The sequence below is a fragment of the Camelus dromedarius genome, chromosome 6 (assembly GCF_036321535.1).
Source record: "Camelus dromedarius isolate mCamDro1 chromosome 6, mCamDro1.pat, whole genome shotgun sequence".
NCBI lineage: Eukaryota > Metazoa > Chordata > Mammalia > Artiodactyla > Camelidae > Camelus > Camelus dromedarius.
In genome coordinates, this window is record NC_087441.1 from 52,412,846 (window position 1) to 52,440,495 (window position 27,650).

Here is a 27,650-nt window from a genome sequence, read left to right on the forward strand (position 1 = left end):
TTATGAGCTTATTCTAGCCTGAGGGCAGTTTATGGGCACCTGTTAAACTGTAGGACCCCAGCTGCCAGTGGAGGAGGAGTAGGGGCAGGGATCAGGTGCCACCCAACACACTGCTTCCTTAAAGCCCCTGTCCCCTCAACTCCGAGGGAACCCCTCCCAGGCTGCCAGGAAGCAAATGCAGAGTACCACTCAACTCCAGCTGGAGACTGCTGGTGTCATCTTCACTTGTTCTTATCAGAGTGATTTTGATAATTCATTGTGAACAATATTATTAATGAGTCAATGTTCTTAAAACAGAAAACCAGCACCCTTTAATATATAGATTTTTTTTTCTGAAAGCAAAAAAGTACTTTGGGTAAGATCTTTTCTTATGTGAGAATTGTTTTATTGAATTCTGTTATTCTTTGCCTCTTCCCTACAAAGTTATCTACTTTTTTTGTAAAAAAATGAACAAATAGGGGACAAGATCTATAAAACATGTAATGTCTCTCCTCTGACCTGAAACTTAATGTCTGCATAACTGATTTTGAGTATGAATCATGCTCTCAGATTCCTAGCTGAGAGTTGTAGTGTGTGATTGTGATTAAAGTGACAGGTTTATTTACAGATGCATCTCTGCTTTGCCTAACTGATCACTAACTTTATTCCACAAAAAATACCATTAACTTTTAAGAGAAAATGAATCTAACCAATATGTATTACTATAAAATAAAAAAGGGCCTTTTTAACTTTGCTAGTAATTAAATCAATAGATGTCATTGTTTAGAAGAACTTGTTAGAAAATACTAAAAAAGAAAATATACAGGAAAAAAGCCCCTGAGAATTCTGCCCAGATTCAGTAACTGATGACATTTTGGTGAATTTCTTTAGATGGTCAGAAACATTGATTGAACACCTTCTCTGCTCACTGACTGCTGGGAACAAAACAGAGCAGGACAGACAGGGCTCTTGTTCTCAGTTTCACAGGCCCTCCTGAAAGGACCACGAGAGAGCAGGGCACAGCCACTGGCAGAGGGAAACACCTGAGACCTGTGGGTTGAGGGAGGCTTTAGTTTGGGTGGGAAAGGTGGGGAGAGAAGAGCACATGCAATGGTGAAGTCATGAGGTGAATTCTGCAGTGCTCCAAGAAGTGAGAAGAGGCCCAGAGTGGAGTGGACCAGGCACTGAAGGGCTGCACGCTTGGGAGGGCCATCCTTAAGTCTCCAGATGTTGGGATGTCATAGGGCTCTCGGATCCAGTTTCCCAGAAGCAGACCTTGAGAGGACTGTTCCTCTGCCAGTGAGTTTGTTAAGAAAGTGCTCCTGGAGAAATCGGGAAGAGGGTGGGGAGGGTAAGGGAGTGAGGAAGTGCTGTAGGGACAGGAAGAAGTCCGGCAGGGATACAACTTCGTGTGAAGTCCCAGTCAGCCCGGAGGCAGTCGCCAGGGAGCGGGGCTCTGACACTCCTGTCTGACTTGGACTGTGGGCTGAGGGCTTGGGAGGGGGATGGAAGTCTTCCAGGCACCAGTCACTCTCTGGATGAAGAGGCTGCAGGAGCCCAAGTAGCTCTCTGTAGAAGGCTGTGGGTGGGAGCCCTTGGGAGCAAGCCAGCAGATCTGGGGGATGGACACCAGAAATGAGCGGGAGATCTAAGCAGAGCACAGGGAGGGAAAATCAGCACCAATAAACTAGGAAACATAATGGTATTGATAATAAAAGTTAGAGAACTGATCTAGGGTTATCAGCTTCCTTACTTTACTAAATAAGCGCACATTGAAAAGACAAGTAAACGAAATACCAACATCATTTATCGTCACCATCATTTCATAGTTTATGCTGAGAAATTAGCATGATCAGAATCTGGAATAAAGAGTGGTTGGAAGTTTTACACGTTTATGTGTGCATGTCTTTATATATACTGATGTATTGCTTACTTTTCACATTTAATCATGGAAAGCTCTGTCACACACTGTTGTTTGGGAATCTCTGGACTGTACTGCTTACTATTTTCATTAATAGCACACGATTTTATGCCCACCTTAGGGGTTAGCAAATGAGAGAGTGTGTTGGAGTAGCTTAGGCATTTGTTCATGGGAAATGAGCTTGTCCCGCAACATTTAGAATTTAAAAGCAGTCTTTCCCCGTTTTGTCTGGTGGCATTTCTTTGTTCAGTGAGTGAAGTAGGAAAGCTCCAGGTAGTTCTGTAAGATCTCAAAGTCTGCTGACTTCTTGCCTACTGCTCTATTAAGAGAAAAGAAAAAAGGGAGTCTAAAGTGTCCTGGTCCTGAGGAGAAGCTCTTAATGGGGGCTTGTGTAGGAGTCAGGAAATATGCTAGCGCAGGGATGCACACTGGAAGAGAGAGAACGGAAAAGAGGAGGAAGAAAATAGCACACTGAGGTCATGTTAGAGAAACTGATTGGAATAAAGCAATAAAATTTAGCGGTGTGTATTTTTTTTTTGAGTGTTGAAAACAGTTTTGCTATATAATATTGAAGTTAAGAAAGCGGGGAGAAAGAAAGTGGCTGTCACAGAATTTGCTGCCAAAGGAAGTTGCTTAAGCAACGATCTCCATCAGTCACAGAGACAGCGTGGTTTGCTTCTTTGTTTCCAAGCACTAGACACATAGTAGGCATTCAGGACAATCAACAGCGCATTCAGGACAGTCAACAGCAGGAGAAATAAGTGGGCTGGTGAAGAGAATGCTGACTACCATCCCAAAACTAAGTTCTCCAGCTGTGCAGAGGAAGCACAGCCTGACAGGGATTCCGCACTGAATTTTGTGTGTGATGATGTAGATTCAGAATACTTTCATAGGACATTAGTGTTTCTCAGATTTGTCCAGTAGATGAATACAGTGTGTGGGCATACATAAAGTCAGCACATAAATGTACAGACTACCGAGGCCAGGACTTAAAGTAGTTTAATCACATCAGCACTGCTCTGGGTCTAGAGGATTACAAGAGTTGGGGCTATCTCACAGAAAAGCGTGTGTGTGTGTGTACATGTGTGCATATGTGCACTTGCTTGTATTTGCTTGCTTGTTTTCACTGACTGATTTTTACAATTCTGGCTTTAGATTTCCAGAATAAAAAGATATTGGCATAGGAAATAAAGCCATTATTTTGTAATCACTTTAAGTGAGGTATAATCTATAAAAATACTGAATCACTATGTTATAAACTAATATAATATTGTAAATCAACTAGACTATAACTTAAAAAAAAGATATTGGCATATTCTCTTGTTGGGTAAAATAGGTATCTTTTTCTCCTAACTTTAAAGTAATATATTCTAGTTTATTAGAATTTTAAACAAAAATCTAAACAATAATCTACTTTAACACAGATACCTCAAAATCAATTTGTATTGGTCTCACAGTTAAGTTTTTTTTTTTTATTGAGTTATAGTCTCATAGTTAATGTTAACTTAATTCAAAAGGCCATAAACTTTTAAAATAATTTTTCTGTCTTTTTATCATTTTTCTTTGTTGCTTCTTAGGTTATCAAAAAAATGAAAATATAAATAAACTATGATATTTGAATGTTTTTTATATTTAGGCATTTGAAAGTATTTTTAAAAACTGATAAGATACTGATATTGTCCTGTTTTAAGTATGCTATCATATATAAACTTATGATATATATATAACTAAATATATAATGTTCATGCTTTGTAGAAAGAAGTCTGCAGGAAAAATGATGCTAGAATAGCATTAACCATTATAGGTTTAAACATACTAGAAATGTTAAGGGGATCAATTTAAGGCATCATCTTAACCTTGTCCATTCTGCAAGGTAGAGAGAAGACTTTAGGAGATTAATACATTATTACAATAGAATATTTCTGCTCTAATCAATGCTAGTTTTTAAGCTATATTTGTAATTTTATAGTGTAATTTGCATTGTAATGCAAGGCAAGCTATACATGAAGAACATGTTTTGTCGGTGTCTTTATTTATTGCCAAGGACCTGGCAGAGGTGATTTCTATATTACATTTTCAGTGTTTCTGTTAAGCCTCATAAAAACTTCTCATTGAAGCTAAACAATAAAATAGGCTGGTTTAGTCCACATGTGTTGTGAACCAGTACAGGCAGTTATTTCACAGGGTCCTGAGTGGTCCTTGTTTCTTGGACATGAGACATTCCTCCATCATCTGATGTCATTTTTCCAGCAGCAACAAAAGGATGAGCAAAACCGAAGTTTTGAGTTTTCTCATATGGTCCACCATTTACCCCATGATTCTTGGAAACGTACTGTCCAAAATTAAGAATGCGTTTTCCCACTAACATGGTTTAAAATGCTTCATTCTTCTGTTCCCGAATGGCTGCCTCTGTTTTACTGTGTGGATTTTCAATAGTGTTCAAACCAATTCTGTTGTTGGGAACCCTCAAGGTTTTTGCATTTAAACTCTAGGGGCACTTCTTAGGTCTAGGCTGGCATTCCAGATTTGCTTTTCTGCCTTGTCACAGGAGGTGAGAAGGTGCCCAGTCTGCTTTCCTTTCCTCCTTTAGTCTGCCACAACCCACTCTGTTCCTTAGAACTCTCCCCTGCCTCTCGGGATTGGTTAGAGGGTGGGACCAGTCTCTCTATTCCTACTTTCATGTGGTCTCCTAATACAAATACTCATGGGCTCTTTATGTCTGATGTAGCTTTTTATTCCTAGTTTTGGGGAGAGAAGTAGCAAATCTAGCAAATGTGGGGTGACTATAAGGGTTCCATTAACTGCAAATGCTTCTACTGTTAGGGTTAGTGATATGTTTACTAGAATCCCCATTGAGTTGCTGCCTTATGTTTTTGTTCCTAAAGGTAGAAATGGCCATACTTCCCTTCTCCATTCTCCTGAGACTGGGGCTATGTACCTTTCTTGCTCCCACGTTAGCCTAAAGATGGCTCTGGTACTTGTATGTTGATGACTTCTACGGTCTCGGCTCAGATTTCTCCCCTGAATTTCACACCCTGTTGTCTATTTCAGTTTCCTAAATGCCTTGCTGTAATCAGTTTTTACTTAGCTCTCAATAGGCCATTGGACCAAGGAAATGAACTGATAATACATCAGAGGGAAAAAAAAAAAAAACCCTTGATATGATTAATAAGCATATGACAACATTTTAAGTGATGGTTGTCAGTGAATTATAAACTGTGTCACAGAGGAATGGCTCACCATGAAACTATAGAGATTATTTTTAAAAATAAAGAGTGCTTTCAGTGGTCTTTCTTATATACTATTGGCGTAAGCGTCTTTGAAAAGTTTGTAGTATGTATTGGGAAACTCAAAAATGTTCTTAGTCTTTGACAGAAAATTTTTATTAAAAAATTCTGCTATCTAAAGTAAATAGAAATAGAGGAAAGATGTTTATTGAAGTATTTTTGTCTGATCTAATTTTCTCTGATATATTAGGAAACAATATTAGAGAAATGGTTATTTAAGCTACATATGTGAGAATATTATACATCTAATGATGCTTTGTTATGAAGAATTTTTTAATAATATTGGAAAATAATTTTATCTACATAGAGATGGAATATAAGTTAGGCCTTGAAGAACAGGCAGGCAGATAATTGTAGGTTAGGCATTTCACTGCATGGACACAACATAAGGAAGCACCTTGGTGTGGAAATAAGTTTATTATCTGGAAAGTAATGATTAACCTGGCTGAAAAGTGGAAATTCACTTCGGAGGAATAGGAGAAAATGCTGTTCATCTGTTATGTGTTAGGTACTTGCTAGGTGCGGAGGATACAGGGATGACTAAAGAGGACAATGCTGCAAATTTAGGAGGAGGGCATATAGGAAAGAATGTCATGAAAAATTTGACACAACTTAATGACTGGATAAAAAAAATCAAGGATAATGGAAGTTTTGAGTCTGTGTGATGCCAGTAACAGAAATGGAAGAGGAGACCTTCGGGAGGCAAGGTGATAATGTAGTTTCCACAGTTGGCTTAGGGCATGCACACAGGAGAGCTTTCTACTGTGTGCTTGAGTACTTCAGTTTACTTTTTCTGTAAAACTGAATGTTGTTCATGTACTTCTAACTACCCATCCCAGTCCTTAACCAACCAGTGTGAAATCTGCCAAAAAGGACTTCCTAGGGAGTTGTAAAAATAATTTAAGTAATAAAAATATTTTAAATAATAAGGTTTTTTTTTTCATGTCCTGGAAACAATACTTGTGTTTGATTCTGTCCACTTTTAATTAATGCTTTCTCTTCATACTGTAACGTTCTGGGCAAGGGCCCCGCACCTTAAAGTAACAGTAAATCTCATTCTAAACGGTGTTACAGGAAAGTTTCTTTCTTTGGCAGATGGGAGACTCTTTGGTCAGAGAGACCTATGAAGGTGAATGGTTCCCAGGCTCGCCAGTTTAAACCTTGTATTAAGCAGATACATTTTCCCACAAACCTTATACGGCTGGAAGTGAATAGTTCTCTTCTGGATTATTACACTGAATTAGATGCAGTTGTGCTGCATGGTATGAAGGACAAGCCAGGGCTTTCTCTCAAGACTTCACTTATTGACATGAATGATCTGGAAGATGATGACTATGAAGAAAAGGATGGCTGTGGAATGGACACTCTTAACAAAAAGTTTAGCAGTACCGCCCTCAGGGACGGGCCAAGTAATGGATATTTTGACAAACTACCTTATGAGGTAAGCCAAAGGTATTCAGTAGCAATATTGGACATACTATAATTTTTAAATGTTTATATATTAATGTTTATTTTTCTCGATGTCAGAGAAATAGGAGCATTAGCAAGATGTACATAATCTGATATATATTTTGATTTTGAAAAAAGTAGACAAAATTGTGTTAAGTAACCACCACTTCTGCTTTAGATTGACTTCAGTGATTCTGGATAAACTATTAAATATATGCTATTTGATCACTGATTAACAATAAACAAAGTACATAAACCGATAATAAATTACACTCCACCTTAATTCATAATTACGCTGTGTAAATACAGGCAATATGTGCTTAACTTGATACCAGTTATGTTGAAGGTGATTTGCTATTAAAAATAAGAGTGCTAATAATATTGTGACAGGAATGCTTATTCTGTTTAATAATGCACAGTTTCTTCAAGTGTCATTTACTCTTCCGTAGTAACTCTATTCTATATACTTCTAACTAGCTGTGGTTTTTGGTCTAGGCAGGTACAGAGTGCCTTTACCTGAAGTCTGGTTTTCAGTGTGTCTCTACAGGGTGTTTCTAGGATATACTTAGCGCCCTGGCTCCCAGGCATCAAATGCCAATAGCACACCCCCTGGGGTGGGCCAGGCATTTCTGTCCCTGGCTGAGAAGAGTTGTGTGTGGTTAAAAATAATATAATCAGATCTTTAAAATAAAACTTTAGAAATTCAAAAATTTTAACCAATTCTACTATCTCCCTTCCAAATCGGTGGGATTTTCAGTTAATTAGCTTAACTTGCATGGAAATAGTAAGACAGCGTCTTAAATGCCTCACAGTAACTATAATGCCTGTTTAACATTTCACAGTTCAAATGCTGTGGTACATCCTGTGAAGTAGCTAAAGCTGCCACATTAAGATGAATTTAAGGATCCACGGTAACTCAGTCAGTAAACCACGGGATCAGGATCCAACCCAGGCCTTCTAGGTCAAGTCTTGTGTTGTGGAAGGAAGTGTCATAGATTGGGCAAGACCCTCTGGCCCTTAGTGGGAGGAGAGGGGGAGATGGAGGAGTTGAGCTGGGAGGAAGAGGAGCATGGGCTACTGACTGCGTTGTCCCCAGGGCTCCAAGCAGGATCTGTTTTGGCAGCAGAGGGAGCAGATGATCTGGAGGAAATTAACTCACTTCTTTGATTCTTAACCCATTTCCTAAAACTACAGTACAATCTAAATTCAGCAAATAGATCTTAAACAGTTTGTTATGTTTTATCCAGACCTGATAAAATGCTTGACACATCACATTCAAGTGAATAACTAAGGGGAACCTCAGGCAGAGGGACATCCACAGGCAAGAAGAAGTGAATCTCTGTGATCCATTTGGGAACTCCAGTATTTCAGTGTGGCTGGAATAGGATTTGATAGCAGAAGCTGCAAGAGGTGAAACTAGACAGAGGCTCAGGGCTGCCTCAGAGTGTTGCAGAGAATAGATTCTTGCTCTGTGCAGGAAAGAATTCATAAGTGAGGCACAGTAAAGTGAAAGTAAGTTTATTTAGAGAGATACACACTCCACAGCGGAGTGTGGTCCATCTCACTCAGAAGGGAGAGTTTAGGAGATACACACTCCATAGGCAGAATGCCGGCCATCTCAAAAGGGGAGAGGGAGAGAGGCCAAGTTGTGTGGGAGTGTTTAGTTTAAAGTAAAAGTAGATACACACTCCATAGACAGAGTGAGGGCTGTCTCAGAAGGCAAGAGAGACAGCGATCACGAGGTGTGTGGTGGTTAGTTTTTGTGGTCTGGGTAACTTCTCATGCTAGGAGTAGGAAGATTATTCCAGCTATTTTGGGGAAGGGGCAAGGTGTCAGGAATTGGGACCCTGCCCACTTTTTGAGCTTTTAAGGCCAACCTGGGAACTGTCATGGCGCCTGTGGGTGTGCCACGAGGCTCAAAGTCTACTGGAAGTTGAATCTTCTGCCATCTTGGTTCTAACCAGTTTATGGCCTGTCCTCAATTGCTGTGTCCTTCCTTCAGTGGCTGTATCCTGCCCCTTTCCCTCCTGTCTCAAGAGCATCACTCCACAGGACACCATCCACCCAGATGACAGTGATTGGGACATCCAGCTTTGGCAGTGCACATATAAAAACATGTTTTGACAGATACTAGATACTAGATGAGTAGTGATTAATGGGTATTGTCTTGTAGGCCTAAAACCTGTTATCTTTTATTTAATCAATATCCAAAAGTGCTTTTTCACATGTCAATGTCATGGTCTCAGTGACTTTTTTATTCTTCTTTTTCTATTTTGGTATTTGCTTAAAATATAATATTAAATATCATAAAATGTTTCACACAGTATACATCTTTTAATATTGGTGACTTCTGTTTGGAATAATGCCAGAAATGCTGGGAGTTATTTAAATTACAAATCATCTGGAAAAAGTAAATTATTTATCCTCTGACACAGGGATATATTTAACTTTTAATGCCTCTTTGCACAAACTGCTTAAAAATTTTACTGAAATAACTTTTAATATTGTAGTTGAAACAACAGATTTTTTTAATTCATTCTACAAATATTTAAGGTCCTACTGCTACCAGGCCCAGATGGCTCCTAGGTTCTTTCAGACATTTAAGAAATGGTCAAATCTTGTATTATTTAAACTTTTTCATAGCGTAAAGAAAAAGGAAAGTTTTCAACTTTTTAATGAAACCAATGTGACACTATAGCACATAAAAATAAAATTATAGACTAATTTTACTTCTGCAAACAAAAAATGATAAATACAATTATTTAAAGACATAATACAAAAAATCATTCAGGAAGTACTCCTAGAATTCAAGGGTGTTTAGGTATTAGAGAATTTATGTAATAATATCACAGTACTATAAAATAATAACAGTCAAAGGGGAAAAATCCTATGATCATCTTAATAGATGTGCAAAATTGGTTCACAAATGGCAGCTAGATAGATATTCAAATTTTTATCAGTATCTGTTAAAAAGCAAATACCTTATTAAGCTATCTATGAATTATCTGCCAAATATTAGTAACCAAAAGCTAACATCATATCTAATTATCAAACACTAGAAATTCATTGTCCAATATAGTAGCCACTAGCCACAGGTACTATTGAGCACTGTATGTCTAGTCTGACTTGAGATGTGCTGAAAGTATGAAAGACACACAGAATTTCAAAAGACTTGATATGCAAAAAGGATTTAATATCTCTAATAATTTTTATATTGAACATATGAGATGATAATTTTAATATATCTTATAAAATATATAAGATTTTGTTTTATTTTTTAAGTTCATTGAGGAATAATTGACAAATAGAATTGTATGTATATGAAGTGTATATACTTTGATATATGTATAGATTGTGGAGTGATTACCAAGATCAGGATAGTTGGCATACATTCCCTCACATTGTTAACTCTTTTGTGTTTGTGTGGTAATGCCTGAGATCTATTCTCAGCAGCTTTCAGGCATACAGTGCTGTATTATTAACGTTAGTCTTTTGACTTTTAAAAAAACTGTAGTTACTAAAAATTTTTAAATTCTATACGTGCCTCACATACAAATTAAAGTCAGGAATAAGACAACAGTGTTACTTAACATTATTCTGGAAGAACTATCCAGTGCTGGAAAATGCAGAAAAGAAATGAAGCATAATTTTTGGAAAGAAGGCTGTAAAATTATCATCATTTGCAGACAATGTGATTACGTATTAGAATACTCAGAAGAATAGACCCAAAACTGCTAAGAACAATAAGTAAGTTGGCAGGTTACAAAGTTAGCAGACAAAAATCAATAGCTCTAGGAACTCTAGCATCAAAAAAGATCATTAAATGAGAAATCATGCCATGCCCTTGAGCAGGGAAACACAATGAAGTAAAGGTGTCAGTTCTCCTTAAACTAACCTGTATATTCAATGAAGTCCCAGGTAAAATGCAAGCAGAATTTGTTGTTTGTTTTTTAATGGCAAAGTTCACCTAAAAAACATGCAAATACTCAGGAAAATTCTGGAAAAGAAGAATGGTGGAGGGAGAACTCGTCCCACCAGATAATAAAGCATCTTAGTAGTGGGTCTGATATTTGTGGGTCACCGATGAAGACAGATTCTCATTTGCAACCAGACAATCCAGTGCATTCCCACACATAAATTTGAAAAAAAAATTAAGGACAAAACTTATTTATTTAACCCAGAGGGCTGCGGATATGGGAGCAATAAATGGAACAGAATAGAAACCAGAAACAAACCAACAGGAAAGAAGGAGACACTGGCAACTCCCCTGGCAAACAAAGGATTACATTTCTGTAGTTAAAAACAGAACAAACAAAACCCCAAAACGACAATGCACACTATTTAAAAAAAATTTTTTTCCTTGTCCTGCCTTTCAGAATGACAGCATTTAAAGTACTGATACCAGTGCTGTGTGGGATATGAGTGAATGGGTACTTTTATACACTGTTTGTGGTAAATTGATGTAAACATTCTGAAGGGCAATTTTGTGTTTATATCAAAACTTTTCAAATGCATGAAATTTACCCTAAGATATACTTGCAAAATTTGCCAAGCTATATATACATACATACACAGACTAATATTGCTGTGGTATTTACACTAGGGAAAAAAAGCAGGAAACACATCAATGAGAAATTAGTTGAATTAGTGTGTCATGTATAGAGTGGAATGGGGTGGATTTGTATGTGCAGATATAGAAATATCTACAAGATACGTCATTCAATGAGAAAAACAATGTGAAGACTAGTGTGCAAAGTACCATTCTTTCAGTGCAAATCCAATAGTTTCATACATATGTATGAGGAGGAGAGCAGAAAAATGTTAACACTGTTTATAAAGGGGAAGAGGGATTACTAGATTTGAGGATGGACAGAGAGGAACTTTTTATTTTCTACCTGCTTTCAACGTTTGGATTTTCTAATGTTTTACCTGAATTTTCTTCTGTTATTTGTATAATATTTTGCTTGTCAACAATTTGCATGTTATCTGAATGATGAAATTTTAGACTACTTTAAAATTTCCCTGTGTTTATAACACACACCCACATTCACACACCTTAATGTTATTTTTCAAAAGCCCAGAGCAAATGTTAAAAAGAAATAGCAAAAACACTCCAAGCCTTCTGATACTCAATATATGTATTAGTCAGTAATGTCCATATATTATATGTACTCTTTAAGCTTATTTTAAATATGTTGTTGTCACTCTTTACTTTGTCATATTTTGGCCTCAAACAGTAATATTCTGACCTGAAACTAATACTGGGCCTACATAGTTAAATAAGTTGACAAAGAGCATTTAGGTTAAAGGGCATGATTGCAAAACAAAGAGTATAGGTAGGTAAATACACTGCATTCAGTAAAAAACTTGACCACCTCTCTCATCTAAAGAGTTTTACCATTTAGCAAAATACTTGATTTTTTTTTCTTTGTGTTTCTTGGTTCAGAATACGCTGTTTAGCAGTGATTCTTTGAAAATTAGTTTAGAAGCTTCCAACTGTTTACCGTTAAGAAAAAGCAAATCTTGGACTAGTTTAAAACTATTTTAATTAGAAATAAAAATCTTTTTGATTCCTTCTTGATACTCTTCTGTATCTGTTCGCTGCTCCGTTATCTCGAGTGCCAGTTGCCTTAAGCAGACCCAGGTTCCTTTTCCCTGGAATCCTGCAGTAGCCCCCTCCCTGGTTTCCCTTCCCGCCTCCCTGCCTCTAGTAGTGCCCCCTGCAATGATCTTTCTAACACACAAATCTCATTCTGTCACTCTGCAGTTTACATTTATTCAAGACTCCTCATTGCTTTCAGAATAAACCCAGGCTCCTCTGTGAGGCTCTTTGTGACCCTGTCCTTATCACCAACTGGACTTTCCTCTCCCCTATTTTGCTCTCCCTCTTTAAAGCTGAGCCTTCCTGGCACAAGTAGGCCTTCGCTGTGCTCAGGCCTGGGTCCCGTGTCAGGCTCTGGGAGCAGCCTCCGCTCCTAGCAGACCTATTGAAACGTGTCACTGTACTGACCAATCCCCCCTGGACTCCGAAAGCCCTGAAAGTGGGAGCTCTTCTCTCTATCACCAGTGTTGTTTGATGTCTCGTCGATGTTCAGTAAATGTTAAGTCTGTGAAAAATCATACTATTCAATAGATTCCCAAAATAACTTTACACTGTAAAAAAAAAAAAATGAGTAGTCAACATGAATTGAGTATACTTTGAACAATCTTAAAATGTAATATAGATAGCCTTATGCATGTCTAGTTTCTACTGATTGGATAATTCTGTTGAATGTTGATATATTTTGTATGTGAAAATGTTGTTATAAAATATATGATACTGTTGTTCTTTACCAGATTATATCATGTGCTTCATAAAGTGATACTTTTTTTTTTTTTCTGTCTTGACGATCTTGGTTTCTCTGTTTCATGTAGCTCATTCAGCTGATTCTGAATCATCTTACACTACCTGACCTGTGCAGATTAGCACAGACTTGCAAACTACTGAACCAACATTGCTGCGATCCCCTGCAGTACCTGCACCTCAATCTGCAGCCGTACTGGGCAAAACTGAATGACACCTCTCTGGAATTTCTGCAGGCTCGCTGCACTCTTGTCCAGTGGCTTAACTTATCTTGGACCGGCAATAGGGGCTTCATCTCTGTTGCAGGATTTAGCAGGTTAGTGCCAAGCCTTGTTGAAGTTATTTCACCAGCAGGCTGTTCTTACTATGTAATAGTTTCTGTAATAAAGGTTTGAAAGTCTATACCGTGTACTTAACAGAAATAAAGGGAAACACCTTTTCTGCATCATGTTCAGAATGCTTCTGCTTATAACAGTAGATGAGTTTCACCATGCTCATCAGCTAGACCTCATAATCTGGAGGGAAATTATGCCCTTTACCTCGTATTTTTTAAACATCAAGTAACTTTCAGCAGAGCTCCTTTTTTTTCCCTTTCTCATATTTTCAGCACAGATGATTAACACATTTTAAAAACTATTTCCAAATCAAAATCTACCTCTCTAATGTGATTTGTCAGAAATGGAAAACAATTTATTATAGAACATTTTTAATTAAATCTTAATTACATGTGCAATACATCACCCAAATTTAGAAGCTCATTTAAACTAATTATGTTGAAAATGCAATTACATGTTAAATAGGCGACCACACTTGCAGACCTGCCCAGGTGTTTCTACTCCTTTCTATTTAAGCATTTAGTTTCCTTACTACTAAATGTCACCTGTTAAACATTTGAAAGCTTGCACGAGTGCATATTCGTTTAGTAATGCCATAGTCATTTTTCTTGATACAAACAGGTGTTTTTCTCTTAACCTTGATGATGGTTATTCTCATTGTATGTTACAGTATAATCCCTTCATTTCATTAAGTTAAATAACAAGTGTCTAACATTAAGTAGACACTTTGGGGAAATTACCTGTTATTTTTGATTAAAAAATAATCTATCCTGTTTTTAGAAGTTAAAAACAAACTACAGCTCTCCCTACACACATCCTCAGCGGATACATTCTTGAGCACTGGTTTATGAATTAGAAATTTGTATACTGAGCTTTCTTTCCCCTTGACTTATATTATAAAGATGCAGTTCCAGAAATAAATACTTGATACCATTAGATTCAGATGAAATCATGTTCAGAATAGTAACAATGCGTTCAAAATGCTAATACTGATAGTGTATGCATCAAAGAAAGAAATAAACATGAGCAGTCATGGCTTGTAGCACATGCTGAAACCATGGATGCACTTCCTTTCTTTCTTTTCTGCTAGGAATAGAGCCGAAGGAAGGGGTTCTTAGATAAAACATGATAGGATTGTAGGTCAGAGCCTAAAGATTTTTTAACATGCTATGTATACAGAATTCTTTTTTATTTTGTAAATTTGCTTAAGAGGGGATATATATAGTGGAAAAATAAGGCATTTCTTTTTGGCAGTGTGATTTTGGTGAATTTTCATAGAATCCGCATTTTGAAAATTGCAAGACCTTTGACAGCTATCCAGTGGAACACAGCTTAGTTCTTTCTACTTCTGTTTGCTGCAAACACACACACTTCATTGGCAAATTTTCTTTTCTGCTAACAGGACCAAGAAGAACCAGAGCTAATGATGGCTGTGGGTATTCAGAGCATGCACGATGGATCATAAACCAAGACTAACTGACTCTGAGAGTAGATAGAACAATTGGCATCAATAAGCATTATTTTACATTATAAGGGCTTTGGGTTTATTTTAATTACCCTCACAGCTCTTTTTTTAGTGTTTCCCACTATTAGGAACTTATTAGATGTTTGTTTTCACCCTTGGTGTGTAAGGCATTATGGCGAATGTTGTGAACCATGTAAAGAGATATATAATATACTTCCTGCTTCAGCAAAGATAAAGGTATAAGAATAAACATTTAAACATACCCTTCCTATATTTTTATAAATAAAATAACAGGGAGGCAACTAATGTCTTTAATAGACATTAAAGAAAACATTGGTAATGAATGGCTGAAGCCCAGCTTCTTTGGCAAAATATTGCATATAACCATGTTATAACAGGTAAAATGTAAAGATAATATTAAATCAGTTTTTTAAAACTCTCTGTAGCTTATTTTGGTGCATGGGCAGAAACATACATTGTGAGAAGAAAACTTAGCAATGCTCTTTTAAAAATCTTCAGCCTGTAATGGATAAAAAGATCTTCTTTTGCAGGGTTAAAGCCCCCAGTCTACGTTCTCACCAGCAGTTTCTCTTCCACTTTCACTTCAGCCATTTAGTTGCCGTGGGGCTGTTCGAATAATCACCAAAGTACATACGTAAATTTAAGTTTTCCATATTTGACAGGAGTGTTTCAGCCAGTAAAACCATAAATCTTGATAGCATTCCTTTGAGCGTAGTCATTGTTCCCACTGAGAAAAGGTAAAGTTTAGATACCAAGGCGAGAGCATCTGTTTCTGGGTGGGAGGTACTGGAGTTTTGCCTCCTGATTGCTGTTGGCCCCCTTGACTTGACTTGTAGGCAGCATTCCCAGAGTAAACGATACATATTCATGGCTTGATTATTAATGAATAATCTGTGAATAACTATGGTCTGTTTATGCTCATTACTGTGAAGAAGACTTATTTATAATACTTTAAAGAAAAAAAAAAGTACATTTTTAAACTAGAGACCGATGATGAGGAGCTGCTTTTTGAGCAAGTCTCGGGGAAAAGTTTGATATAGTTTATTTTTATTGCCTAAAACCCTTATCCTCACAAGCTGGAAGTGTTTCACTGGATTTTAGAGAACTTAGGAATTTATGTTGTTCAAAATAGCAGGGAAATAGGGGAAATTGGAGTAACAAGAACTTAAAACTTTTAATCAGTTATTAAAATCCTGTTCTATCTACAGATTTGTGGCTTGCAACTTCAGGGACTGCTGATGCGTGGCATTACGCATTAAAGCCACATCAGTTCTGATTCTGCTCTTCTTTTATAATACACTTCCCTTGGATGTCTTGGGTGTTCCTTTGCCTCCCTGGCTGTTTGTGCTCTGAGGCTTAACCATCCTTCTGATGTTCAGAAAGCCTTAGGTTCATTTTTCCACTATCGTTTTTCTTCAGGTGGTTGCTCAAGCTCATCAGCTTGATCTCCACCTCAGTTATGCAGAAATTTCTACCCCCATCCCCTCTACTTGCTCCCTTCCGAAACATTGTTGGGTGCTTTCTAGATTCAGGACTTTATGTTTTGATACAGAGCAACAGTTTCAAGGAATAGAGAGCTTTTTGTCTATTCATATATTTGTTTATTCAGTTGCCACCTATGTTTTATACAGTTGTCTCTTTTAGTTGGTCAATTCCTAGAGATGAAAGACAACTTAAGACTTTCTTTCTTCTTCCTTCTGCCATTGCCAGATAGTACCGTACACAGTTAAGCAGGAAGTTTTGTTTTTAGTAGCTTTATTTTAGATTGGATATGGTAAATAATGCTCCAGCTATCTGGGATCAAAATTATCTTAAATACACTGTTTTATAAAACTCAGTGAGGGTCAGCTAACAAAACATGAGATTAGGAGTCAGAAGCCATGGATATTTACACGTAATTCTCCCCTTACCTTTATACTTCAGGCAGGTTGTAAGGATTAGTCCCTTTTATTTTGTGATGAGTAAACTCAGATTAAATCATTCATTCATATGATGTTAATTATTTTAAGGTGCAAGTTACCATTTAGTAAATGACTACTTACGTACTTATATTACTCTGGACAAATTAATTCACCTCATGAAGGTAAGCAATTTATTTCTCTCTCCAGCGATTCCTTTTCTTCTAGCAGGAGACCTAGTTTGGGATTGTTTATCTGAACTTGGGTCTTCTCTTAATACCCTCAGTGTTGAGAAATACTTGATGAGAATTCGTAGCATGGAATGAACAGGCTGCAGGAGATAAAGAAGCTGTAGTTCTTTTTCAAGTGATCAGTATCACAATTGAGATGAATAAATAGACGACCAAGACAAAAACATGTATGTAATTATGCATTAAAATAAAACTTTATGAGGAGCATTAAGGAAAGAAACAAGAGTTGCATTCAGCTAATCAATTGATTCTGCTGCTACTTCTGCCTTCTTGGAGTGGGGATATTATGAAAAAGTAGGTAGTGTAGATCTTGTTTAGGAAGAGAGACTGTGGGGATTTGACTACATATCTACTCAGAGTCAAAATATGCAACATAGAAAAATAAGGAGAGTCATAAAGATAGTGTAAGCATGACCATTATCTTTATTGTGCTTCCATATTCTGTCAGTCATTAAATTCATTTGGGAAGTGTTCTAGTCTGTTAACTGCAGGCTTTCTGGTGATTGGCTTGACATCTTAAGAAGGGAAAAGTTCAATAATGAGAGCAAAGGGGAAACGGATGTCAAAGTATTCCAAGTCCAGTACCAGAAAAAGTTGTGGAGCAGAGTACTTTGCCGAATAATGAAGACCTTCAAGAGATAAGATGCCTAAAGATTTTAATTTTAAGAGTGTTAATATACTCATTTAACTTTTGCAATCTGCAAATAATTTTAGAAGTATTGGATCAAAATGGGATACTCTAGTTCTCTGACACCCTACATTCATTTCTAGATTGCTAGCTTATACATAACGAAGAGCTACTCATAACTGCTATGAATACTCAAAGTAAGGTAAAATGTTAATTTTGTCATATTTCTTGGGAATAGTTTGACCCTTTTAAGGGACAAATACTCTGAGTCTGAAGAACTTAGTCTATCCCAGAATAGAGGAAACTTAAATTTTTGAAATGAATTTTCATAATTGGAAGATTTGTTCAACCAACTCGTCAAATGGTTTTTACACACCTGGTGTTGTTGTTCAGTACTGGGTACACCAGGAATTCGTTTCAATTGCTGAAGGATTTGAGGCAGCTTATAAAACTCAATATAAGCCAATCAGTATGTAAGGAAATTGTGGTTAACAGAAAAATAGTGGTTGAGAAACAGATGAGCCTGAGTTCAGTTAGTATGTGGGAGGTAGTCGTAACGTAGGACACACTGCCTCCCTTTGAAATAGACCTGAGTCTGCACGTTGAGCACCACATACATTCAGTGCTACCACCTGATCCAGGGCATATCCTCTCCTCCCTCAGTGTTGCCATGGTGTCCTGACGGTCCTCTGTTCTACCCCTGTCCCCCTTCAGTCTGTTCTCCACACAGAGACCAGAGTGCTCCTGTTAAAAGGCAAGCAGGTTGTACCACACCTGTGCTCAAAACCCTTTGACGATTGAGAATCCTGTCTCCCTCAAAGTAAAAGCCAGAGACTTTATAGGACACACACTCTAGAACTGCCCCTCACCTCTCTGATCTGCTCCTCATCTCCCTCTCACTTTGTGCTTCCTTACGGTGCCACACTCTAGGTGTTACCCCTGATATCCTCCTCTGAGCCGTCATGCTTGCCCTTCCCTTTTCCTGGATTACTGTTCCTCAGATAACTCACCCCTTCACTTTCTTTGGGTGTTGACTTGCCTTCTAAATGGGCCTTCTCTGATCATCCTGTCTACACTGATACTTCCTGTTGCCCTTCCCTGCTTTTATTTTCTTCTTGACGCTTTTCACTCTCATATGCTATTCATTTTACTCGTTTTATCTATTTATGGTCTGCCTCTTTACCAAAATGTAAGTAAGCTCTGTGAGAGCAAGGACTTTGCTTTGCTCACTGCCAACTCCTCAGTGCCCAGAGTAGTGCCTGGGTCATAGCCAGAGCTCAGTAAATATTTGTTGAATGAATGAATGAATGTGCTTGAGGCAAACTGCCATTTAGCTACTACAGCTAGCCAAAGACACGGTAGTGAGACAGGTCGGAGGAAATCAAGGAGGGGGAGAAGCTTGAGGAGTGTAGAGAATTTTAAGGAAGGGGTGGGTAGTTGTGTGAAATGCCACAATAAATCAAGTAATATGAGGACTGAAAAGAAAGGCTATTGGATTTGGCATTTAAAAGGGGAGGGTGAATTTAGGGAGAGCAGAACTCATGTTGCAGTGGATTAAGAATAAACAGACGTTCAAGTGTAAATAAGATGTGTGGACTACAGGATTATTTGCAATACTTAATGTGCAGCAATGAAATTTTTAAATTGTTGTTTGAATATGAGTTGGCCAAGATTTAACTTTTATTTTAATGCTTGTAGGATGCTTTGGCCTTTGCAACCTGCTTTCTCATATTGTTGGATGTTCAAAACCATGAGGCAGTGTGGTGAGGCAGTGTGCTGTTACGTATGGTCATCTGCCTTTGACAGCTGAGGAAATGCTGAGACTTCTGTCAGTGCCTTTTCCAAGGTCACATGCTAGGAAGTAGTGGAACAGGGCAGAACGTCCATCTTTTGACTGAGAAGTCCAGTGTTCCTTCCTTTATTTACATAAGTGATTGATTTATTCAGTTTTTATTTTGCGTGCGTATTTGTGAGCTAATTAATTCATGTAGAAAAAAGATGTGGCATAAATAAACTTGCAGCACATGACTGTTGTGCCACTGAGACGGGCAAGAAAATGTCAAGACCTGGACAGGGGTGAGTGGGGCACTTGTTAAAGGGTTTGCTTTGCTGAGTTGATAAAGTTTCAGGAATTCAAATACTCCTAGCCTCACATTTACTTTGATTATCAGATGACGATTATGGACAGGACTGTTTCCCCCAGCCCCTGGAATGTAACAAAGATAAATATTGTCATTCCTACTCTGATAAGGGATTTCGTGTCCTCTACATTGAATTATTTCTGTGTATTTTATGTGAGGCTGCAACTGAGTATCTTGTAATAATTTCAGCATCAGTTTAGGTGCTAAACAGAAACAGTTACAAGGACTATATCACAACAGTACAGTGAAACCAACCCCGAAACGTTCTGAGTTGAGAGGAGGCTAGTCTGATTTGTTTTGAGGTCATTTATTTAAAGCTGTCACTTTGTGTGCCGCGTTCAAAATAAATTATCCGGTACTGAATGGGTGCTGTTTAGCGGGAAATATGTTCCAGGAGTTTAGAGTTTTGTTATGTTTTGTTTATTGGCTCTACCAACTTGGATGTGAATTACAGGTAAATAGAAGAAATATACCCTCTGCTTTCTTAATTTTCCACTTAGCATTAGCTGACTTTTTATGTGATATGGATCCATTTTATCTTCTCAGGTTGATTTATTTTAGCGTAACCATGCCTATTTCAGCATGCAGTAAATGAGAATTTAAGTGAAACGAGGTTTATATTTTCCCTAATAGAAATCTATTCTTCGGAAGGTGTCTGCTTAGAGTTAATGTAATTCCAAAGTACTTGCAAAAAATATCTTTGAATTTTCTGAAATTCACACAGAACATTGTTTTTACAGGTTTCTGAAGGTTTGTGGATCTGAATTAGTGCGCCTTGAATTATCTTGCAGCCACTTCCTTAATGAAACTTGCTTGGAGATTATTTCTGAGATGTGTCCAAATCTCCAGGACTTAAATCTCTCATCCTGTGATAAACTGCCACCTCAGGCTTTCAACCATGTTGCCAAATTATGTGGCCTTAAACGACTCGTTCTCTATCGAACAAAAGTAGAGGTAAGATTTACACCTTTTGCTAGTGTAATAGCCAACTGAATATTTAGTTGCCTATAACTTCTCCTAATAATGTGATTTCTAATTTCTAAATAGATGAAGTGTATGATGCCTGACTATTCTAAAATCATTAGATCTGATTCAGTCATTTCAGAATTAGTCTATTGTGGGGTTTTTTTTTTTTCATTTTAAGAAAATGTTATTCTCTGCTCTTAAAATGTTTGTTAACACTGTTCATAGTTCTAGGGAAAGAAACAGGCAGTGGGCTGAGTGAGGTGCGCTGAAATGCTGGCGGGGAAGGAGTCAGAGAAAGAGGGATGAGGAAAGCACGCAGGAGGACCTTTGCTGGGAGTGGGAGGAAGCAAAGTGGAATTTCTCCAGGACCAGGCTTGTGAGTTAAAATTCCTAACACCACAATTTAGGAGTCTCATTAAAGAAAAATGGAATCATGTAATATTTATTCATCTCCTTTTTGTCACTAATCTCCAGGACATCTCACCAGGTCATTACATGTGCCACCTAACTCTTCATTAATTGTGTAGATTATGTTTTACCATAATCTATTCAGCTGTTCTCCATATGATCAACATTTAGGGTTTTTAGCAGTTTTTCTTTTACAGACAGTCTAGCAAAACATTCTTTTGCACAGTTTTAGTGTGCATGCTTTTACGGCTGTAGGATAGAGTTTGTAGGTGGTACTGCTGGGCCAAAGAGTAGTGCCTGGGCGCCTGCAGTGAGTGTCTACCTCTTGTCCCGTACTTGTCTCCTCTGCTCCAGCCGTGCTGGCCTTCTTTCTGTTCCTTGAACATTCTGATCCGGTCCCAGCTCACGGCTTTTTCACCTCTGCTGGTCTGGAATCTCCTGCCTGCTCATTACATGGCTGCCCTCTTGTCAGCTCAACATCCAACTTAAATATTTCTTTTTTTCAGAGATGGCTTCTTAGACATTGATAAAAGGTAGCCCCTCTTCTAGTTCATTTCTGTCATATCACTCAGTGTATTTTCTTAACAACTTTTGTTCCTTTGAAATCATCTTACTTGTTTTCTTTCTATCATCTGTCTCCTTACACTGGGATGTGAATTTCACGAAGGTGGGAGGCTTGTCCATCTTTCTCATTGCCATGTTCCCAGTATCTAGTATAGTACTTGGTAAAGACTGGCCATTCAATAAGTATTTGAATAAATGAATAAGATGGCCAAGTTACTTTTTCCAAATGGTGGACCAGTTGCTTCCCTACTTTAGTGAACCCTTGCCTGTTCTGAATGTTGCCTTGGTCAAGTATCCAACCTCCCAGTATTTCTGTCTCCTCATATCTAAAATGCAGATAATAAAAATACAGATCTCATAGGGTCATTGTGAGAATTAATTGCAAATGAAGTGCTTAGAGCGTGCCTAATTCATAGTAAACTCTCAATAAATATTGGCTGCTAATAGCACTAGTGGTAGTAATAATATCATCGTTGCAGGTTTGTGGTGTGTTTCACAATGTGGTATGGAAGTCTCCCCTCTATTCTTTTTAAACTTAAAAAAAAAAATCCTTGTGTATTAGTCTCCCAGATGTACCTTTCAGCAAGGATTTTGTTGGAAGTGCCTTTATTATATTTAATTTTGCTCTTTAGCAAGGCTTCCCATCTATTCACGCAGGTCTTGTCTTACATCCCAAAGCATGTTATAATTTTCTTCACATAGGTTTTATATCTTTCTGGTTAAATTTATCCCTTGCATTTTATGGTCTCAGGTACTGTATTCTTCTATTTAATTTTAATTGCTTACTGTTGGTATAAAGGAAAGTTAGGTTTTTGTATATTTATATTGTATCTGCTCACCTTACTGAATGCTTATAATTATTGTAATAATTTTGCTCATGTCTTTTGGGTTTGCTAATAATATAATTATTATGTAATCTTGAAATGAACATACTTTTTCATTTTCAATATTTAAAGTATTGCTATGTTAAGTAGAACTTCATAAATAATGTAGAATAAGAGAGTCACAATAGGCACACCAGGCTTATTTCTAATATAGAGGGAATGTTTTTAATGTTTCATTTGCTAAATATTTATATGACGAGTATTTGCATGTGTATTATGTGCCAGGCTCTATTCTAGGCAGTGGGGCTTCATTAGTGGACTAAACACACAGCTCCTCATGTTGTTTGATGTTTCTTTCTGGCAAGTAGTCTTTATCATTCTCATTTGGTTAAGAATATTTTATCAGAAATGTATATTGTATTTAAAAATTTTTAAACCTTCATTGCCACACTGATCTTTTGTTTTCTTTTATTTATTAATATAATGACTTACGTTGAATTGTCCTTACACTCCTGGGGTAATCCCTACATGTTTTAACTTAATACATAGCTAGGTTAATTTCCTAATATTTTGGAGCCAAATTGCCTGGATTTGGATTCTAGCTTTATTACTTACTAATTATGTTACCTTGAAGAAGTTTCTTGACCCTCTGCACTTCAGCTTCTCCTTATGTCAATTGGGGATAATGATAGTATGTTTTTCAAAGAGTTGTTGTGAGGATTAAATGATTTAATATACATAAAGTACCTACAACAGTGCCTGGTTCATAGTAAATATTCTTTAAGGCTTTATACTTATCAGTACTTTTTATATCTACTTTCTTAAATGAAATTGAACTACGTTTTTCTTTTTCATGCCATTGTAACAGGTTTGGGACTAGGATTATGACATCTTAGCAAAATGATTGGGAAATTCACATCTTTTTGTTTGATCTGAAATAACTTTAATATATGGGAATTATCTGTTGGGTAGAATTTACCTATCAAACCATCTGGGTGAATAGCCTCTTTTTACTGGTAGATCAGGGTAGATATCTTTTTCTCAATATAGCTTTTTTACTAATCTGTGGAAACCTGAACATACTATTCCTGATTTGGGGCAAAATTTTTAGCTAGAGTTTAACTGGTATCCTGCTTTGGTGGGAAAAAGACTTTGATTTTAGTTGTGGCCCTACCACTGACAAGCTTAGTGACCTAAGTTAAGTCACTCAAGTTTCCAGATTCTTTATTTGTAAAGTAAGAGGACTTGTATCCCTGAATGCCAGTTTAAAGATAGTATTAGCCTGTGTTTTCATTGGTCTGTGGTGAAATGACTCATCACTTGTGTAGGTATAAAATTGTCAGCTCTCCTTTCTTGGGTAAACCTACCCATTTCTGAGATTATGCCACACCTGCTTTTTACTGGTGTATTTACTGTTTTATTGCCCTGTGTGCCATAAAGTCTGATATCCTTTGTGCAAGGGATAAGGCCTCATTAAAAATTTTTCTCATTGAATTTAAGAAGAAAGGTAGCATAGTTAATAAGTGAACCTGCAGGAAGAAAAATAGGGTAAAAACCAAGAGACTATATTAACTTGGTGGACATCTTACATCTGTGATGATTTGTAAAAGTATTTCCCATGGGATGCTTTTGAAATGTTATATCTTAACATGATCTAAGTGCCAGGGAATCATTAAATAGTCCACAATTTTCTTCAGTTTACCTCAAGAAACTGATAGAATGTGACTATATGTTTTTTAAAAAGTGTGATTTATAGAAATTGAGAGGTTTCATATCTCGAGCATAGACATCTGTGCATATGTCTCCAGGTTTGGATGGCATCAGCCTCAGCTTCCCTCAGTTACTTAAGTGTAGATGTAAAATCATTGTATGATTGTAGTAAATAAAATTCGTTTTTTTTGGACTGTATCTTACTACCTATTAAAGTTTGTTTTTATTAGTCCATCTGCTAAAATACCATAAAATCATTTATACATCTACCCTACACAATTTTTCTGACATTTAGTACATAGAAAATACTATGAAATTGATTTTCATTGATCTACAGTGACTTACAACAAAATAAAAAATAATGTCATTTTAGTGATGCAAATGGCCAAATTCAAAATTGAGAAAAACCTGCCCAGGCAGTGTTTACTTTTACAGCTTCCCAACTCTGAATTCAGAGCTCTCGGCCTATACCTTACTCACTTCTGATATCTTCTCATTCTCGGGATCTGCCTCAGACTCGCACACGAGCACTGAGTAATGCAGAGGAAGAAAGGGAGAAGGCAGCACACGCACCTGGTCTCTTTGAAGACAAACAGTACCCGTGTCAATCTGTGAACACCTCCCATCTCTCCTAAGCAAAGAATTGTCACCCTCTTCTCCCTTCCATACATGCACCGTTTCAGTCCTGCACTCGATGGTGCTGGTGGATGAGAGAAAACAAAATAAGATAAGATTTAGTGGATTGGCTTCTGTCTAAACCGTCCATGTAATCACCAGCAGTACATTTGGATGTTATAAACTGTTTTGAACAGCAGTTGATTTCAGATGCCTCTGCCCTAAGGAAATACATGAGGAGAAAAAAAAGCTACAAATTTGAACTTCCTGGGAGAGGTTTTTCTTTTTTAAAGGAATACAGATTATTTAGTGCCCCTTTTACTCCCTGTTTTTCTAAGCTCTACAAAGTTCCAAAATAAGCAAATGTTAGTATTACAAAAATATTATCTCTCTTATAGCATATTATCTTCAGAAAGTTTTGATTAATAATATGATAGAGTTACATTTTATGTGCCTGTATATAATTTACATTAATAAACATGATACACCTATGCCATTTTATAAGCGTTATGCAAATCTATGTAGAGAGTGGATAAAGCTTTAGAGGATATTGGAGACCTGGGTTTTCGTCCCAAAGTTTGGGAAAACTTACTGAATATATTGTTTGTTGTCCTAGACATTTTGCATATTATTTAATTCTTTATACTAATTCAGTGAGAGTAGGTCTTACTCTCACCTTAGAGATGTTGAAATGAAGGTCCCAAAAAGATTAATAAGTTTCCAAGTGGCACAGAGTGATAAATTAGAGTCAGAATTTGAACCCAGTTTTGGTGGCCTCCGTGTTATAGTGAAAATTGTAAGATATATAAGAGCTTAGAAAGGTAGTTATTCTAATAGCTTGGTTGGGCTGCCTCTATCTAAAATAGAGCTTTTGCTTTACCACTTAATCCTTTTCTAGTCTACAGTCAGTAAGGAAATATAACATTGTAACTAAGATACACAATATTTTCATCCAGTGTAAAAGATAAATTATTAAGTTATATTCTGTAAATATTTTCTAGTCTCTAAAAGATCTACTATAGGGAAATGGGCTTTTGTCTTTTATTACAAACAAACTTAGTTGAAGTCTTAGTTCTGAATTTCTAAGAACAGTTATTCAAATTACATTTAGAGACATTTAAGTAATAGTTTGTAGAATCAATATATAATGAAATGCCTCAAGGGAAAGGATTATATAAACAGGCCAGCTCTCAATATTGTACCATAATGGAGAACAGCATTGGGACATATAATCCCCCAAATATTTTAGCACGTGAAGCGATGTTGTTGATGTCTAGGTTGTGTGCTCTTGAGTGGTTAGGCATAGCCAGACTTGTTACAGGTCTGATAACTCAATAAGAATGAGAACCCAGGAGAGTGAAACTATAATAGGATCAGAATTGCCTGAAAGGCTGGTAGGTGGATCCTGGCATGCTGATATGGCACCTCCCTGAGCCAGTGGTGAAAAAGGCTGTGGGCCTAGGGCACTGGGCTTCCCTCTGCCTGGTAGATTTCACCAACAAGGCTTGTTGCATTGACCACTGAGCCTCATAAGTACCCTTGTCAGGAACTGGGATTGGTTCCCAGTGTATACCATTTGTATTGCTTGATTGCTGCTTCGGTAGTCAACTAAAATGAGAGCAGCCTTAAAACAAGCCCCAGGTGTCATTGTCACCAATTTTTGAGGCCAGTCTTTTATGATCTGGTCTAGCTCATTAAGATTTTTCTCCCCAGCTCCACTGCCTTGGCTCATACTATGGCTGGCACCCTCCAGTGAGAGAAAGCAGCAGTAGGATCTTTCAGAATTTAGCTCTGGTTAAAACTGCTTGGCAGTGAGATTTGGGTGTCCGATTCAGATATTATTTGATAATTTAAAAACTGGGAAGATACTTGTTATTTAGTCTGTATCAGAGAACCAAGTTATAAAACTCAGTCCTCCTCTTGGCTTTCTGACTTGAAAAATTTATGTGCTTGGGTAAGTCACTTATACTAAGCTAAAAGTTTAACTGTTAAAAAAAAAAAAAACTTACCCTATCACATAGTCTATTGAGAAGGCCAAATTAGGTCACACATGTGAAAAACAACAACAACAACACACTTTATAAATTGGATGGACTTGTGTAAATGTGAAAATGATAGTATAGATTTACTCAGGAAAGTCCTACGTAGTTATTCCCAACTTGTTGAAGTATTCTTACAGATCTTCCTAAATAGGAATATCTTTTCTATCATGTGCTAAGAGAGATTTAGGTTGAATTATTTCTCTCACCCTTATGTTTTGTTTCTGTAAAAGGAATGTTGATTCCTAAATTGTAAATTTCCTAATGGAAGGGACCATATTTGACCGTTTACTTCTTTATAATTAGTATGTAGAACAGTGTCTGGTATTCACTAGAGTGAACATATATAGTAGATATTCAGTAAACTTGTGTTGAATGAACGAGTGATAGCTCTCTCACTAGTTCATTTTTTCATTATTAGGTAAGTTAGTAAGCATAAGATAAGTTTGTCTTGCTACAGAATAACCACATCCACCAAGTAGATGGATGGGTGGATCTCAACCTAAAGAATTCCTAAGAAAATGTTTGAACTCTATTTGTCCAGAATTTTTAGCTCTGAAAGATAGTGAAATATAATTCTATTTGTTTTGTTAACTTATTTCATGGGATCTTTTTCTTTCTTTAGATGTTTTTAGGATTGTGATGAAAAATCGCTTCATCAGAGAAATAACAAATGTCTTCTTATAGCATTAACCAAAAAATCACTAAATAATGTTGGTTGAATTTCGGTAGATGCAGAGCAGTAAATATATGCCTGTTTTTTGAGGAGCAGGAGAGCACTATGGGATGGAGAGACAGAGAGGACT

General features: G+C 37.1%; 1 protein-coding gene across 4 annotated transcripts in view; it reads left to right on the forward strand.

Annotated features, from left to right (window-relative positions):
- FBXL4 (F-box and leucine rich repeat protein 4) overlaps positions 1-27,650 on the forward strand; it is a 63,170-nt gene that overhangs the window by 17,025 nt on the left and 18,495 nt on the right. For all 4 annotated transcript variants that reach the window (XM_031456062.2, XM_031456061.2, XM_031456060.2 and 1 more), the window contains 3 exons: positions 6,283-6,628; positions 13,051-13,295; positions 20,459-20,672. In XM_031456062.2, coding sequence (XP_031311922.1) covers positions 6,283-6,628; positions 13,051-13,295; positions 20,459-20,672 — 805 coding nt within the window. The remainder of the gene's footprint in view (positions 1-6,282; positions 6,629-13,050; positions 13,296-20,458; positions 20,673-27,650) is intronic.